At 43.0% G+C, this 19,609-nt stretch overlaps 1 protein-coding gene across 1 annotated transcript in view; it reads left to right on the plus strand.

The window, feature by feature from the left end:
* The window catches only part of thsd7aa (thrombospondin, type I, domain containing 7Aa), a 292,211-nt gene that overhangs the window by 154,050 nt on the left and 118,552 nt on the right, over positions 1-19,609 (plus strand). The window contains exons 5-6 of the mRNA XM_060904722.1: positions 6,045-6,200; positions 13,629-13,832. Of these exons, the coding sequence (XP_060760705.1) occupies positions 6,045-6,200; positions 13,629-13,832 (360 nt within the window). The remainder of the gene's footprint in view (positions 1-6,044; positions 6,201-13,628; positions 13,833-19,609) is intronic.

Genomic DNA, 19,609 nt, shown 5'->3' on the forward strand with positions numbered 1-19,609 from the left:
CTTTTTTGCTGATTTTCTAGTGTTACATAAAGAGAACAGGTGAAATATCATGTAAACCAACCATAAACACATGAAGAGACCTAGGTTTACAATTTATACTTAAAACGTTACTATCTACACAATGTACATAAGTATAAAATGTAAAATCTTAAATATCTTGGAAGCCGTAGCCAATCAGCTGTTTTAATTGTCATATTTGAATTCAACACACCAAATTTCATAACAAACAGCCAATTTCATCTCTGAAGCAGACAACTTCTGAAAAATTGCTGACCGGTGTAATCTCCCTCCGATCGTTTCATGTTAATCGGCATCTTTTAATATATACTTTAACACTGAAACTCTGTCTTGTGTGTACCTTAGCAGTCCTGTGTACTGCATTCCAATTATCGTATTTATACCTTACCCTTGCCTTTTACATTCTGCTGTTATGTGCAGTCCCAAGACTAGGTCATAGAATGTTGACCAAGTTATTGCTTTAGGCCCTGTGGAAATTTTAAGTTGACAGGAAGGTATTGCTACAACTGACCGTGTGACAGAATATTGAATTATCCAGAGATCTTAATATTAATATGAAACAGTTACAGAAAACAGCACTGAATAAAAACAAGCATGGTATGTTTTGTGCAAATTTAATCTGCTCACTTGCCCTTGGGGGATGGCAGCTAAATCCACCACCAGTCTTTAGCATACACAGTATGCTCGGTAAAATGGGTTGTTGTGGTTCCCATATGTGTCATTACCATAGTAATACGAGAGCTTTGTTTGGAACCCAAATCCTGCTTCAATCATTTGGATATTGTGGCTGGCTTCCTGAGCCCTGGTTATGAATGCCAAAAATGGCGTTTCTACATTTTACATTTCAAAAGCAGCTTGCGGCATTTTGCCGTGCCAGCGAAAGCAGAATCCCCATCCAGCTTCCTGCTCTGCTGTTTATGTCGCATGAAGCTCTGCTTGATTTCCTCTCCCTCAGTAGGGGGCCTGCCGTTTCTCATCTATTAACACATGCCATTCACAAGGAACCAGGCTGGAGAAATGTGTACTAATTTGGAGCAAAGATGCTCCTGATGCTCATTCCTTCCACCCTGGCTATTTTTTTTTATCCTGTTTACAATCGAAGAGACTCCCTGTCGAGGGTTCAGTGTGATGGCTTTGTTACAGCACTGCCATGCACATCTCTTTTGTGCCTAGGTGGAGTTATTGATGATGCAGAGCAAAGGGAGCTGGTGGCTGGCGCATGGGCAAAGGTACCGATGGCATATTGGCGCCCTAATTAGACTGGGGAACTCTTGAGTGAGCAGAGTGTGAACCATCTGGCCTGCGTGTGAATGATGTGCCACCTGAACAAGGTCAGACTGCAAGGAGAGGGTCATTAATCAGACTGGGTTAATGGGGAGGTGAGGAGGGGCACTTTTAGGAAGAGATACAACTAGAGACAAGCTTTTGTCCACTGGAATGACATACAGCTGTGAGCACCGAAACAGAACGAGGTTATGCTAAATAAAATGATGTCATTTGTTTCGAAGAGCTTCTTTGTCTTCAAATCAGGTTAATAATGCCGGGCAAATTCTCAATAATTTTTACTTTATGTCTTTATTGCTGTACCAACTCAATTCAGCAAGTTAAATTACAATACCATTTCACCAAGGAAAAGGCTACATGCTCAGTGACCTACTTCAATACAGATACAGCAATTATTACTGTCACTATTTGTGACAATTGGTGGTAAATATAACAGTAAAGTATGTCACACATACTTAATATCCCACAGTCTAAACACAATCTCTCTCTCTCTCTCTCTCTCTCTCTCACACACACACACACACACACACACACACACACACACACACACACACGCAGAGCAATTTGCATGTCAATGAAGTGCAGATCTGTCGGAGCAATCCATCAGTGCTTTGACCTTGCTGAAAGTCACCTACTGATTTCTGCACATGTACAATACCTGCACACACACACGCGCACACACACACAAAGAATATTTGGAGTTTACATGTGCAGCGTAATAAGAAATCATTTACAGTTATATACTAGCCACATAAAGAAACTGTGCACAAAAATTCATTCAAAATTGGAATACAAAACAGCAAAGCCAAAATGTCATGTACAGTCCGTAAGGCGGAGTATCAGACCATAACAAAATGTCAAAAGAACATGAACAATATCCGTATCAGTGACATCAGAAGTTCAAATCCAAGTAGGGGGTCATACGACCAAGTCACAAAGTCAATAACGGGTATGACCACCATGTGCGTGAAGCACAGCGGTGCATCGACGACGCATACAGGCTGTCAAATGAGCATGGAAGGCCTGTGGAATGGCTTGCCATATCCTCTCCAACTCTCATGCCAAGTCATGGACTTGAATACAGATTTCGAAGACAGCATAGACGGCGCTCCATTTCATCCCACACATGCTCTATCGGGCCAAGATCTGGTGAATTTGCAGGCCAAGGCAGTAACTGAACATTGTTCTGCTGGGGAAAGTCGGCAGGCCGTCGTGGTCGAATCCTGTATTGACGTAAGCGATTCCTGACTGTGTTGGGGTGGATACGGGGCAGTCCTGGAATGGTCTGAGAGGTGGTCACTGAAGTCTGGAACCTGTAACGGAGATGAGTCACCCGAATCCATCTGTCCTGTCTTGGCGTCGTTACTCGGGGACGTCCAGAGCGCGGGTGATCGGCGACGTCATTGGTGTTCTGATAACGTCTTACCAATGCAGAAATTGTGTTATGGTGGCAGTAGAAATGTGCTGCCACCTGTTGTTGAATCATTCCCGCTTGGATCATTCCAATGGCTTCATGACGTTGGGCGGTTGTTAATCTTGGCATGACGTGGATGTGATTTGTCCTTTCAATTTGTGAACGATTGAATGTCCAAAGATCAAGCTTTCCAAAGAGACAGCAATTTGTGAGATTCACATGGTGTATGCAGATGCATGAGATGCACGTGTGTTAATACATTGCACGCCCCTATGCCGTCGTCAATGACGTCATGTCACCCTGCATGTGCATACACATTTGATTGCATCCAGTAATGGCCATGTTCATATCTGTATTTAGCAGGGGCGCAGATAGGATTTTTGAACTGGGGGGGACTGACCTGTCAGCAAATGATTCCATTTTGTGTGTGTGTGTGTGTATGTATGTATATATATATATATATATATATATATATATATATATATATATATATATATATATATATATACTACCGTTCAAAAGTTTGGGGTCACTTTGAAATGTCCTTATTTTTGAAAGAAAAGCACTGTTCTTTTCAATGAAGATCACTTTAAACTAATCAGAAATCCACTCTATACATTGCTAATGTGGTAAATGACTATTCTAGCTGCAAATGTCTGGTTTTTGGTGCAATATCTCCATAGGTGTATAGAGGCCCATTTCCAGCAACTCTCACTCCAGTGTTCTAATGGTACAATGTGTTTGCTCATTGCCTCAGAAGGCTAATGGATGATTAGAAAACCCTTGTACAATCATGTTAGCACAGCTGAAAACAGTGTAGCTCTTTAGAGAAGCTATAAAACTGACCTTCCTTTGAGCAGATTGAGTTTCTGGAGCATCACATTTGTGGGGTCGATTAAATGCTCAAAATGGGCAGAAAAATGTCTTGACTATATTTTCTATTCATTTTACAACTTATGGTGGTAAATAAAAGTGTGACTTTTCATGGAAAACACAAAATTGTCTGGGTGACCCCAAACTTTTGAATGGTAGTGTGTATACATGTTATTTCACCTCCCTCACTGCCATCACCAGGAACTACCTGCAGGCCAGGACAATGATAACATTTTAACATAGTCTATGGAAATCCAAAGTTTACACATTATCATCACGCACAGAAATTGCAAAACTGCAAAACTAGTTTTAAAACCGCTAAGTTCCAACTATTAAACATAGAGAGAGGCTGGGCTACGTGTGTGTAAAGTGTAAACCAGTGCATCCTGACTTTCTAACTATGCCTGTGTGTTGCGTGAGCGGCAGTCAGTCAACAACTCTTCGCAAAGTTTCCTTATGAAACAATATGCTTGCTGAAATTATGGCAGGGAACGCCAGATTAAACATTAAATCTGCCTTCTGAGCACTGTATCTACAGGCTGCCACCGAAAGAAGGAGGCTACCAGAAAGGCATCTCTACTCCGTACGATTTTACTTTCACTACGACATTACTTTGAACAGACTATCAAAAAATTGCAAGGTGATATGATAAAGTAAGGCACAGTTTACTTACAGTCGTTTTTTTTTTTTCCTTTTGGCACCCTTCATCATGCCGTGTTGGGGTCCTGAACTAGGAGGAGCTGTCCCCGATATGCCTGTCAAACTTGTTGTGGGTAACCATAGCAACCAAGCTCGAGCTCGCAACCCGTGCAGTCTGCGCAGTTGCAACTATGTATGTACTACTGTGCACCTCAATAAACCGAATGGTAATTAGTCTTTTGATTTTTCCGTGAGGTTTGCCTTATGCAAAGAAAGACAGCATAGACGTTTTTTCCTCCCTATAAGTGGAGGGGACTGAACGAGGTGAATTTAAATCTGGGTGGGACGAATTCCCCCCGTCATCTGCGCCCGTGGTATTTAGTGCAATGTTGTTGTATGTCTATATTTTCATTTTGTGTGTACACAGTTTCTTTATGTAGCTAGTATAGTTTGCAGTGTTTAAAAGTGATCCTAGCTTTAGAATAATCATACAATTTCAAAGATGTAATTATTAACATTACCATGCAGTTAATAACATCCATCCATCCATCCATCCATCCATCCATCCATCTATTCTTCAACTTAAAATAACCACTTTTTTCTGGTTGGGATCACAGTGGATCCTTGGAACACTGGGTGCAAGGTGGGACTTGAGCCCAGGACCGACACTTGGGAACAAAAAAATATAAAAATTACCATGCAATTAATAATAACATCCATCCATCCATCCATCCATCCATTTGTTCGTCCATCCATTCATTCTTCAACTTACAATAACCACTTTTGTGAGATCCACATGCTGTAACCTTTACCTTTGTGAGCGTTCATATGATATGAGTGTGTGATTTGTTCTGAAGTTGTTTGCAAATATGAGACCGCTTTGGTTGGTTGTGGAGAAGGTGGAACGCTTGCAGACGGAAAAGAGATCTTTACAACTTTGTATATTATGTTTTTCAGACAGTACTACTCAAAAGTTTGTACACCCCTACTCATTCATAGGTTTTTTTCTCTATTTTGTATTTTCTACATTGTACAACAATACTGAAGATATCAAAACTATGAAATAACATCAGGAACATGTATGGAATTATTTAGTTATTAAAAATTTGTTAAAAAAGAAAAGATGTTTGATATTTTAGATTCTTCAAAGTAACCAGCGTGTACCTTGATGACGCTTTGCACACTATTGGCGTTATCTTAACCAGCTTCATGAGGTCGTCACCTGGAATGCTTTTCAATTAACAGGTGCCTCGTCAAAAGTTAATTAGTGGATGAGTTTCCTACCTTCTTAATGTGTTTGAGATCAAATAGTAAAAAATAAAAATACAGTAAATAGCCCTATTCAACACCACAACTGTAGTAATCTATATTATGTCAAGAACCGCTCAACTAGGTAAAGAGAAACGACATCCATCATTACTTTAAGACGTGAAGTGACTTTTAATTAATTTAAAAAAAAAAAGAAAAACACTGCATTTGACAGTGTGTCCAAACTTTTGATGGGTACTGTATATTTTATACCTTTAATTTGAATAGATTGTTTGCTTTATTGCAACAAAACCTTAAGCATGATTTAAATTTGGGCTTTTGTTGTGTTTGGACGTTCTTTATTTCTTAATTGTTGCAAATTCACAGTAATTATTGTTTATTGCAATCTCTAACATGCAGAGTCTTCATTATTATTATGATTATTATTATGCCTCCTACCTGTGTATTAAATTAACACCCAAATTTCTAACTGACAAAATGAGCAGAAATGAAAATGTTAATTAGTTCTTTAATCACATTTTTATGTGTGTGTTGTGTTTCTTCACAGCATCCCGGCCTGTGAACAGTGAGCTGTGTTTGGGAATCCCACCCAATACTACTCAGGTGTGTCACATCCCATGTCCAGTGGAGTGTGAGGTTTCTTCGTGGAGTGCCTGGGGACCGTGTACTTTTGAAAACTGTCAGGATCAGAGCTCCAAGAAAGGTGGATGTCTTATTTACAACACCTTCTGTAAAGCATACTGAATTTAGCTGCTTATGTTTTTGTAAGCATTTTTATACTTACACTGGAATTAAACTACCAGTTACAAGAACCATTAAATGGTGCATGCTGTTAGAGGATACCAATCAGTGCTCCATTTGCATCAACACATTTTTGTACATTCGGAATTAATTCATTCTGGTTGGCGATTCTAAATGTACCGTTGACATGAAAGTGACCGGATCGCTTGCAGACTTGCGTGTTTATACAGTGTGTCCCAAGTGTATAATCAGAATAGAATTTCTGACCCAATCCTGCATTGTTGGCTTACTCTGCTTCATAAAGACCAGTTCTTTTTTTTTTTTACCACATGTTTCTCCAGTGGCGGCACGGTGGTGTAGTGGTTAGCGCTGTCGCCTCACAGCAAGAAGGTCCGGGTTCGAGCCCCGTGGCCGGCGAGGGCCTTTCTGTGCAGAGTTTGCATGTTCTCCCCGTGTCCGCGTGGGTTTCCCCCACAGTCCAAAGACATGCAGGTTAGGTTAACTGGTGACTCTAAATTGACCGTAGGTGTGAATGTGAGTGTGAATGGTTGTCTGTGTCTATGTGTCGGCCCTGTGATGACCTGGCGACTTGTCCAGGGTGTACCCCGCCTTTCGCCCGTAGTCAGCTGGGATAGGCTCCAGCTTGCCTGCGACCCTGTAGAACAGGATAAAGCGGCTAGAGATAATGAGATGAGATGAGATGTTTCTCCAGTCCATAAAATGTCATGATGCCATTACTGCATGAAGGCATATTGAACATGCACTGAAGGTTACAGGTGCAAAAAGCAATCTGACTGCACGGTTACATGGTTAATATTTCCCTACCAAATGGATTATCAGAAGTCTACACTACCTTTTTCAAGCCTACTAAAAAAGTCTCAATCGGCACAGGGTATTTAATTCTGATCAAGCTGTTTACATGAAGAAATTGCATTTTGATTGAGCTTGACAATAATCTGATGATTAATGCATTATTATGGTCGATGTAAACGTACCTACAGTGAGTTCTTATCACTTACACTACCGTTCAAAAGTTTGGGGTCACTTTGAAATGTCCTTATTTTTGAAAGAAAAGCACTGTTCTTTTCAATGAAGATCACTTTAAACTAATCAGAAATCCACTCTATACATTGCTAATGTGGTAAATGACTATTCTAGCTGCAAATGTCTGGTTTTTGGTGCAATATCTCCATAGGTGTATAGAGGCCCATTTCCAGCAACTCTCACTCCAGTGTTCTAATGGTACAATGTGTTTGCTCATTGCCTCAGAAGGCTAATGGATGATTAGAAAACCCTTGTACAATCATGTTAGCACAGCTGAAAACAGTTGAGCTCTTTAGAGAAGCTATAAAACTGGCCTTCCTTTGAGCAGATTGAGTTTCTGGAGCATCACATTTGTGGGGTCGATTAAATGCTCAAAATGGCCAGAAAAATGTCTTGACTATATTTTCTATTCATTTTACAACTTATGGTGGTAAATAAAAGTGTGACTTTTCATGGAAAACACAAAACTGTCTGGGTGACCCCAAACTTTTGAATGGTAGTGTACCTTGTAAGAGATATTCATTTTTCAGCCTCTCTTTTTTCTTGAAGTTAAAAACCCCCACAGTTTTTCATGTTACAGAGAAACACCATCCTGAAACACCGTCCCCTTTTACACAGCCTGTTCAAGGCAGGAATGTTGTGCCTTTTTTCAGTCTCGCTGTTCTGTGTAAAAGGTCTGAATATAGAACGGGGGTCATTTTTTTCCACCTCCAAACCAGAATGATTGGTAGTAATAGAGCCTGAGTCGACATCCGTGTAAAAGGAACAGCCGGTATTACGGGACAGGGGTGTGACGTTTTTGACATTGACATTCTTCTTTCCGACACCAATGGAAATTCAAATGTCTTTGTCTACTGTACGGTGTCTAAGATTCGTGTGCCTTTCTGCCTCTAATCTCTTCCCACTTTGCTTTCTTTTCCAACTGATCACACAAACACATTGAGGGTGTGTTCACACTGATGCCTCACAGCAAGAAGGTTCTGGGTTCGAGCCCAGAGGCTGACGAGGGCCTTTCTGTGTGGAGTTTGCATGTTCTCCCCATGTCTGCTTGGGTTTCCTCTGGGTGCTCCAGTTTCCCCCACAGTCCAAAGACATGCAGGTTAGGCTAATTGGTGGCTCTAAATTGACCGTAGGTGTGAATGCGAGTGTGAATAGTTGTTTGTCTCTAATGCCGCTTTTCCACTACCAACGCGGCTGAGTTGGGCTGAGCCGTGCGGTGCTGAGTTGGGCTGAGTCGAGCTGAGCGGGGCTGTTGGAGTTGCATTTCGACTACAACCGCGCTGAACCGTGCTGGCTGGAAGTGGGTGGACACATTGGGTGGAGTTAACGAAAGTGGGTGGACGTCACGTGATGTCGTTAGGCGGGGCAAACAGTGACATCAGTGAGCTTTTAAGCGGTAGTCTCACAACCCGGATAGTAAACAATAAACATGAAGGACATGGAGTCGTTAGTGTTGCTGGTCTTGGTGCTGTGGCTTGTTGTCACCAACAACGCCAACAGATACTGGCAAGAGCGTATAGATGAGGCGAGGCGCATAAGGCTTCAGAAATTCTTGTAATTCGTAATTCTTCTTCTTCCGGGTTTACAGTGTTTACAGATCCCAGCGTGCTCGCGGGGCGTGTGTGGGCATGTGAGGACACTCCTCCTCACCAATCAGTGCACAGGGGAGTGTCTCCTCACGCCCCTAGCCCCACTCAGCTCGGTTTGGCTCGCTTCAGCCTCACTCCAAAACCATGCGCGTTTTGGGTGCTGAGCAGGGCTGAAGCGAGCTGAGTCGTGCTGCTCTGAGGTAGTCGAAACGCGAGCCATGTCGGGGTGAAGTGAGCTGAAGCGAGCTGAAGTGAGCTGAAAAAGGGTAGTGGAAAAGGGCCATATGTGTCAGCCCTGTGATGATCTGGTGACTTGTCCAGGGTGTACCCTGCCTCTCGCCCATAGTCAGCTGGGATAGTTTCCAGCTTGTCTGCAACCCTGCACAGGATAAGCAGCTATGGATAATCGATGGATGGAATGGATGGACAAACACATTGCTCAGTAAATTGTGTTTGAAGAGTGGGATAATTGTGCACAGCTAGCTAAAGCATCTTACCACTCATTATTGTTTTGAATATAATACTGGTATGCCTGGAGTATTCATATTTCCAACACACAGTATGTTACACATCACCATAGATGCAGACGCTCCATTATGTTACAAGTCACATGTCTGGTTCCGGATTGCCGAAATGCTATGTAAAAACACACTGTGGCAGCTTTATGCCGGCTTTGTTTGGTCCAAAGCTAGCATACTGAGGGTTCTTCTTAATGGCAATATTGCTGGATCTTTGTGTAAAAAGGACTTCTGACAAAGAAGCACTGACACTGGACGCTCCTTCCATAAATGTTAAACAAACATTTCCTGACAGAAAACTTCGTCACGTCAAACCATGATCGTATATTACTTTGTTAAATAAAAAAACATATGTATTAATCCAATTATTATTAACTTCAGATTATTCTGGAGCATCCACCATACAAGTCCTTGTGAATTAGCTGTTACTATAGAAACAGTCACATATTATAACGAGCACAGTACAGCCCTCACTGTTGTTAGAACTGCTGCTGTGGAAAATTAATCAACACCTTCTGACCAATCAGACTCAAGGTTTCAACAGCACTATGCTATCATTAGGAACCAATACACTATTCCATAGTGTATTAACAGTTTATTACACAAAATCGAGTTGTACATGAGCCGATAGCTATAAGCCATGTACGACGAGATTGAGTAGAATAACTGTTTTATTTTATCCACATTCACTGGATTTTGAGAAACAGAGCATTTTTATTTTAATTTTTTTGGAAAATCGATCAATAAAAACTATACAAAACGTCCGACAAAATAATTTCCACTTAGAATCTAAACAAACTGGCGAAATGACAGGAATAATTTGTGAAAAATGCGATAATAATAATAACTATTGAAAAATAAAAAAGATAAATTCTTAGGATCAAATACTCATCTCATCTCATTATCTGTAGCCGCTTTATCCTGTTCTACAGGGTCGCAGGCAAGCTGGAGCCTATCCCAGCTGACTACGGGCGAAAGGCGGGGTACACCCTGGACAAGTCGCCAGGTCATCACAGGGCTGACACATAGACACAGACAACCATTCACATTCACGGTCAATTTAGAGTCACCAGTTAACCTAACCTGCATGTCTTTGGACTGTGGGGGAAACTGGAGCACCCGGAGGAAACCCACGCGGACACAGGGAGAACATGCAAACTCCGCACAGAAAGGCCCTCGCCGGCCACGGGGCTCGAACCCGGACCTTCTTGCTGTGAGGCAACAGTGCTAACCACTACACCACCGTGCTGCCCCAGGATCAAATACTTTCATTCTATATTTTGTTTTTTTTTGGTTTTTTTTTTTTGGGTTTTGTTTTCGAGTTGAGTTTTTATTTCATCCTCAGTTGGTTCAGCAACACGCGCCACCATTTTGTTTTTCTCTACTCACGGTATATGAGCTGATATCCTAGTTTGGCTACTACTGATTGGCTAGTAGTAGCCAATCAGAGTGTGTGATTGCACATATCCAGTGAATGTGGATAGAATAATGAATACTATCCAATAATTATAGATTCTAATGAGAATCAGTTGAGAGGTTGGTTCAGGACAGCCTGTAGATGTTTTATGAAATTCACAATGTTCTTCGTAGTAGAGTCAGGAGTTTGCTCCTCAGCATTTAACACCTTGTGAGTGATAAAACCCTCCATGTCTGAACTCAGTGTGCATCATCTTTCCATCTCTCCATCAGTGCAGTGTGAGCTTATCTACCGCTGCTAGAAGGGATAATGCATTTCCACAAAAGCTTATGAGCTACTTTAGAGCAGAAGGAGACAGCAGGGGAAAAAAAAAATAAAGGACTGGTGTCAAAAGAAGTACAAGACAGATGGTAGAATGGCTCCAAACAGAAACAGTAAATGGGGTTCCTTTCTTTTTTTTTTCTTTTTTTGTACATCCTTTATGGAAGACAAAGCCTGATAATTGGACACATGAGGAAAGTGGTTTGTAGCTTTTTCTTGGCTCTGACAGAGAGCTTTGTGACCTGTGTGCCATATTTAATGTATATTTACTCTTCCCTAATGAAGCGGCTCAAACTGATAGAATGAAAGGAAGTTCTCTTCTCATGGATCTTAATGATAAATTCTGTCATCGTTCATGTAGCTTGTTCTGATTCTTCAACGCCCACTCTGTGTTCTGTGTCGAACATACGGCTGCCAGCATGCTCCAGTGCTCAGGGCTGAGTTCATTATGCAGGAAGCTGTGGGCTAAAGGAGACACGGGGGCTTATGTTTCACTCACACGTTGGCAGCCTGCAGTCTTACCTCAGTAAACACACATCAGCTTACAGATCATTTAATGTTTTTCTCGACGCCGGAGATGATCTTGCAATTGTCCGTCAAACACACCTACAGTAAATGTTTACTTTGATGGTTTGTGATAAATTTGTTGTTGGGAGCCATGTGACTAGTTGAGATTTTTGCAGGGTCGTGACTCTCGGTGCTCATTAAATCCTTGGGAACATTAGTGAGCACAGATTCTCGAAGAATCCCTCATTCTTTACTTGGAATCAGCACAATGTCTCAACCTCCAACAACACACACACAATCACAATCATGCTGTTTAGATCTGATTAGCAGCATGTGGCACGGTTTCCTCCAATATTCCTTTTTCCCCCCAGCACAGTGAGCTCGTGTGGCTAAAAAATAGGCAGATGGAGAGAACTGAATTAAATTACCATTATTTATCGCCAAGGGATCAGTTGGTTACTTATCTGCAAGAGTAGAAACGATATAACCCCAAATTTGCATGCATTATTGTACAAATGATACAGAGGAAATTGCAGAATGAAGCAAGACATGCAAGTAAATAAATAAATGATGGACAAGTGGAACAGGATGTCACCTTTACAGAAACAATCAGAGAGAGACACTGTGACCGGTTCAGCCCTGCAGGCCCCCTATGACCCCCTGTGGATCTTCTTATCAGGCTGAAACAGTAGTATGAATTAGATTTGGAGCCTGCAGAAATGGGGGGCTGGGGGACAATGTAGGTGACCTTGGACCATCTCCTGGTCCTTAAAGCTCTTATTTTGGATGATGGAATTCCAGCAAAGCTGCTATAATGAGTCGGGATGTTTCCTGGAATTTCCACAGTTTTCTCTGCAGATACTTTATGATTCCAATAAAGTGTCACTAGCTGTAGTAGTCATTCCAGAATGGTGCAACAGAAAAGCATTTGCTGTGTCATTAGCAGATTGTGAGTTCGAATCTTGACAATGCCACCATTATCCATCCGTCCATTCTTTCTGGTTGGGAGAGATGGCAGATAGCATGTTCTCTCCACTCCCTCTGACACAGAGGGAAAATGGGGGTGGAAAAGAATGTGGACCATTCTTTGTGTGAATAGGTTGGCGTGGCTTCTTTAAAAAAAATGGTTAAATATACTTTTGATCCTTTCTTGGAGCTGTATGTAGAGCTGAGTTACGCACATGTAATAATAAACAGTCAATGTCAATATTGTGTACTTGGTATTCAGACCTCAGATGTAAGTGCAGGGTTGCTGAGAGTTGTGCTGGAGTTATGTCATGGTGTGGAGTTTGGCAAAAGTAAATATAACACTATTGATCATATTATCCCTTTAAAACTTCTTCTTCTTCTTCCTTGTCCAGCTTTGTTGCTAGGTCAGGGTCTGTGTGGACCCTTGTGATCCACGTCATATTAATTGGAGCATAGTTTTATGCCCGATGCCCTTCCTGCCATGACCCTCCCATTTCTGGGTTTGGGAAACCACCATTCACAATCACATTCACACCTATGGGCAATTGAGAGTAGCCAATTAGCCTAACCTGTATGTCTTTGGACTGTGGGAGGAAACCCATGCAGGCACAGGGAGAACATGCAAACTCCACACAGAAAGGCCCCTGTTGGCCCCTGAGCTCAAACCCAGGACCTTCTTGCTGTGAAGCAGCAGTGCTAACCATTATACCACCATGCCTCCCATCCTTTACAACTCCATGAAGAGTTTTTTTGTTTTTCTTCTGTATGGAGGACATGAGATGAGACAGTATCTTTGACAGACACACTACTTATCTCAAAAACTGTTATTTTTTTTAATGGATACAATGAGGAACAGCTTTTACTTAAAGTGAACTGTAAAAGTACCAAATGGTCAGTTTATCCTTCAAACCATGGCCATACTCTCCTTATCGTAGACTTTTTAAACTTAAATCATTCAGTATAAATATGTCCCAATGTCCTTAATTACTAATTCTTCTACATGTGCCTGTCTTTATGGCTTTTAGGTTTCAAACTGAGGAAGAGGAAAGTGTTAAACGAGCCCACAGGTGGAACGGGAAGCTGCCCTCACCTGACAGAGGCCATACCCTGTGAGGAGCCCAGCTGTTACGACTGGCTGCTGCTGAAGCTGGAAGAATGCATTCCTGACAATGACAAAGAGTGTGGACCTGGAACACAGAACCCCCAAGTGCAGTGTGTCAACAGCGACGGTAAGAGAATCTTTCAGAGTGGAACATATGCAAAGGACAGACTATTTAACAGAGAATGATCTTCCAGGCATTTTGAATATAGTCAGTGAAAATCCTTAATGGTTTGCTTATGCTCTAGCTGGCAAAACATTGGGATGAACCCAAATGGTTCAGCTGAAAGTGCACTTGAACTCTCTTTACAGGGTCGCTGTTCTGGTCTGCTGCCTATTTTTATAATTACTATCTTTATGAGCTGGTAGTGGTTTTCAATTGTTTGATTGCCCAAAGAGGGGATTCAGAAAAGGGAGGAAAATGACTGGTCTCTTTTAACACCACAAACCTAGTGTTATTACTGGCTGCTTTTTATTCTAAATGAGCTGTTGGCTAGCATTTGGTCATTATCAGGCTGAGTGAGTACATAATTGAATAAACTGCACAACCAACCTGTGAAATAAAAGGAACACATGCTTTACCAAAATGTACAAGGATAATACTGTAATAACAGAGAACGGATTCATTCATGAGAAACCAAGTCATAAAAAAGGCTTTAATTCATAACCCTTCCTCTCACCGTGTTAGCTATGTTGCTTGGTTTGAACCTGTAATGCTGACGGAATGCTTGCAGTCATTCAGGGACCAAGAGAAGCTCAGACAAAAAACTGTCACATGAAACAAGAAAGCCATGTCTAACCTTTGCACCCATGCCTATGATAAACATTCCTGCTTCAATATATACAAGTACAAAGAATAAAACAACAATGGATACTGGGGTCAGTTTTCGAAACGTTATTAATCCATCCATCTATCATCTGTAGCAGCTTATCCTGTGCAGGGCCGTGGGCAAGCTGGAGCCTATCCCAGCTGACTATGGGTGAGAGGTGGGGTACACCCTGGACAAGTCACCAGGTCATCACAGGGCTGGCACATAGAGACAAACAACCATTCACACTCACATTCACATTCACACCTACGGTCAATTTGGAGTCACCAGTTAACCTAACCTACATGTCTTTGGACTGTGGGGGAAACCAGAGGAAATCCACGCAAACACGGGGAGAACATGCAAACTCTACATAGAAAGGCCTCCATTAGTCACTGGGCTTGAACCCAGAACCTTCTTGCTGTGAGGCGACAGTGCTAACCACTACACCACTGTGCCGCCCTTAATAATATATCTCATCTCATTATCTCTAGCCGCTTTATCCTGTTCTACAGGGTCGCAGGCAAGCTGGAGCCTATCCCAGCTGACTACGGGCGAAAGGCGGGGTACACCCTGGACAAGTCGCCAGGTCATCACAGGGCTGACACAGACACAGACAACCATTCACACTCACATTCACACCTACGGTCAAGTTAGAGTCGCCAGTTAACCTAACCTGCATGTCTTTGGACTGTGGGGGAAACCGGAGCACCCAGAAGAAACCCACGCGGACACGGGGAGAACATGCAAACTCCACACAGAAAGGCCCTCACCGGCCACGGCGCTCGAACCCGGACCTTCTTGCTGTGAGGCGACAGCGCTAACCACTACACCACCGTGCTGCCCTTAATAATACATTTCTCCATTAATTAAAAAGAATCTATCTGTATAACATGAAGCATAAATTCTGGCTTGTCCTTGTCCAAAAGGTCACAAAATACATCCCCAGTGTACAGCAGACATGATTTTAAGTGCATATGTGGGAAGTCAGACACCCAGACGTTGTTCTAATGCATATTTAATGCAATTTCAAAGAATGGATGCTTTGGTAGACTTGATGAGGGACCAGTGGGAGGGATGGAGGAACTTCAGTGCAGTTTAATTGCAATTCTAATTTGTCCAATCTAATTAATTCTGTACAACAGAGAAGAAAGCAAAGCTGATTGAGTATTTCAACAATGAACAAATTTGATTCAGGACAACCACGGGAAAGATGATGACTATAAGAGTGTTGCAATAAATGAATTTACTGTGATATGTGTATCAGAATGAATTAACCTTTGATTATGGTAAATATGAGGAATAAATATGATTATTACACTGAGAGAATATAAATGCAAGCTCTGTGATGCCTTTGTCTGTGGATTTTTATGGTTCAAAAGCTTTATTGAGTTAGAGGTGCATTAACGTGTGAATTATAAGCAAGTACATTGTAAATGTACTTTGCATTTACACATTTCACTTTATGTGGAAGTGAATATTGTTGGGTGGACATGGCAATTACCGGGAAATTGGACTTCGGCATCCTCACGGCTAATGAGCACCCGGGGGAGGGAGGGAAAGATAAAGACACAGATGTGTGTGGCTCCAGCAGTGCAGTGCATCTCATAATTACTGTCCCCATTTTGCACCAATAGAAAGAGTTCTACTTCCTGTTAAGGGTGCTTTCACATTTGATTTTTTTCGACCACTTGTAAATCTATGGGGTGTGGCCATAAGGTGAGAGGAATATGGTTGCTTTTAAAACGCTTTTTTTTTTCTTGGCAACAGTGGAGCTTCCCAAGTTGAAAAAAACAAAAATTTTCCAGTAAAGCAAAGTGCTCATGAAACATCTGACTTGATAATGAGTGAATATTAAATTTATGAATGTTCTAATAAAAAGCATTTTACTGGCAGTATTCTAATATAGAAATATAAATTGAAATAGTGTTTTCTGGGATGTTCACCAGCTTTATTATAAATGTGGCTGCATTTATATATATATATCTCAGCTGGATAGTACAGTGGTAACGCTCACTGACTACGACGCAGGAGATCGGGGTTCGAATTCTGGTCGGGGCAAAACATTATCCAGTAAGGGTCCTTAGGCAAAAACCCCTCATGATATATCAGCCTACCTCAGGAATGAGTGAAGACATAACCAATAGAGTCATACCGGCTCAGACGTCGCCCGGGTCAACAAGGTCTGCGTCAGTTGCTAGGGAACCAGGGCAAACTGATGAGAAATGGGCTACTGGAACAAGACATCGATGGACGAGGACAGAAAATACGGAATTGCTGGAATGCTACTATACAAGCAATCCCAGAGAGAGGGGATACATGCAGCGAATGTGGGACCATTGGATACTTCGAAACCCACAATCAAGGCTAACAAATAAACAGCTATTAGCCCAGTGTTCCAACATCCGTAATCGAAATCTACTATCACAACTAGAGATTAATGAAATACAACAACGATGCTACGGCAAGGGGGAGCCAGGAAGACAGGTCAGCGGGGAGATGTCATCATCATCCCCACAACCAGAGATTGGGTACCAAGCCCCAACAGCTAACAGCCTCAACACAAGAGCTGCTGACCTGAGAAGGAAGATCGTGACCCAACTGGAAACCTGGAGCCCCCGACGAATACTGAAGCTGAGTTGCCAAGTACCTTCAGAAGATCTACTAGTAGATGTGAATGCTGCTCTGAAGACAATCTCCACAAGAACCATCACTGAGACCAACAAGCTGATACACAGTACAGCAACAGTAATCATGGAGATGCTTGGACACAAGGTGGGCTCGGGACATAACAAACAGTATCCACCATGGAAGAGACGATTAGAGGCCAAGATAAAGGCAGCATGGAGAGAAGTTAGCCAGCTAGCTGAACTACAGAAAAGGAACATGGTGAATAAAGGGGCACCCAGGAAGTACAACTCACTCTCCATACCAGAGGCACTCGAAACTGCCAAACAGCGACTAACAGCTCTGGCCACCCGGTTGAAGAGATACACCAAGGAGGGAGAGGCCAGGAGAATAAACAAGCTGTTCTCCACTGAACCAGCCAAGGTGTACTCTCAGTGGCAGGGGAACAACAACCGGTCAGACCCACCAAGAGCTGAGGTGGAAAAATACTGGAAAGACATATGGGAAAGAAAGGCATCACACAACACCGATGCCCAATGGTTAGTGGACCTAAGAGCTGACCACAGCAACCTCCCAGAACAAGAACCAGTAACCATCTCAATGGCAGATGTCCAAGAAAGAGTGTCAAAGATGAAGAGCTGGACAGCACCAGGCCCCGATATGATCCATACGTACTGGCTGAAGAAGCTAACTGCACTCCATGAACGCCTAGCAGCACAGATGAACCAGCTGCTGAGGGATGGAACCCACCCAGAATGGCTAACCCAAGGCAGGACAGTCCTAATCATGAAGGACCCCCAGAAGGGACCCATCCCATCCAACTACCAGCCAATTACCTGTCTCTGCACAACATGGAAGGCCCTGTCAGGCATCATTGCGGCAAAAATGAGTAAGCATGTGGCTCAATACATGAGCGAGGCACAGAAAGGAATTGGCAGTAACACCAGAGGAGCCAAGCACCAGCTACTGGTCGATAGAACAGTCGCCCGAGACTGTAAGAAGAGACAGACCAACCTGTGCACTGCCTGGATTGACTACAAGAAAGCCTACGACTCAATGCCACACACATGGATACTGGAATGTCTGGAACTGTATAAGATCAACAGGAACCTAAGGACCTTCATCCAGAACTCAATGGAAATGTGGAAGACAACCCTAGAGGCCAACTCAAAACCCATTGCCCAAGTCAACCTCAAGTGCGGCATATACCAAGGAGATGCGCTATCACCACTGCTGTTCTGCATAGGCCTGAACCCCCTCAGTCAGATCATCACGAAGAGCGGCTACAGGTACCGATTCCGTAGTGGGGCAACAATCAGCCACCTGCTCTACATGGATGACATCAAGCTGTATGCCAGGAACGAGCGAGAAATAGACTCGCTGATCCACACCACCCGGATCTACAGCGATGACATAGGGATGTCATTCGGATTGGACAAGTGTGGCCGGATGGTCTCAAAGAGAGGCAAGATGGTCCGGACTGAGGGGATTGACCTACCAGAGGGCAACATAGGTGATATCCAAGACAGCTACAAGTACCTTGGCATCCCACAGGCTAATGGAAACCATGAAGAGGCCACAAGGAAGTCAACCACAGCCAAATACCTCCAGAGAGTAAGGCAGGTCCTGAAAAGTCAGCTGAATGGTAAGAACAAGGTCCGAGCCATCAACATGTACGCACTACCAGTCATCAGATACCCCACTGGTATCATAAACTGGCCAAAGGAGGAGATAGAAGCCACAGATATCAAGACTAGAAAGCTCCTCACCATGCATGGAGGGTTCCACCCCAAGTCCAGCACCCTGAGACTATACACTAAGCGGAAAGAGGGAGGCCGAGGGCTAGTGAGCATCAAGACCACGGTCCAGGATGAAACATCGAAAATCCGAGAATACATCAGAAAGATGGCCCCAAAGGATGAACTGCTAAGTGAATGTCTCAGGCAGCAGAACCCTGATGAGAGTGCAGAGGAGGAGGAGGAACAGACAACCTGGAGGGACAAACCCCTACATGGCATGTACCACCGTCAGATAGAGGAAGTGGCTGATATCAAGAAATCCTACCAGTGGCTGGATAATGCAGGACTGACAGACAGCACAGAGGCACTAATCATGGCAGCACAAGAACAGGCTATAAGCACAAGAGCCATAGAGGCCAGGATCTACCAGAGTAGATCAGACCCAAGATGCAGACTGTGCAAAGAAGCCCCTGAAACAGTCCAGCACATAGTAGCAGGGTGTAAGATGCTAGTTGGATCAGCGTACATGGAGAGGCACAACCAAGTGGCTGGGATAGTATACAGGAACATCTGCAACCAGTATGGAATAGAAGTACCCAAGTCCCAATGGGCAATACCACAGAAGGTGGCTGAGAACAACAGGGCCAAGGTTCTGTGGGACTTCAGCTTCCAGACTGACAAACAGATCCTGGCTAACCAACCGGACATAGTGGTGGTGGACAAAGAGCAGA

This window comes from Neoarius graeffei, chromosome 22 (genome assembly GCF_027579695.1).
Source record: "Neoarius graeffei isolate fNeoGra1 chromosome 22, fNeoGra1.pri, whole genome shotgun sequence".
Classification (NCBI taxonomy): domain Eukaryota; kingdom Metazoa; phylum Chordata; class Actinopteri; order Siluriformes; family Ariidae; genus Neoarius; species Neoarius graeffei.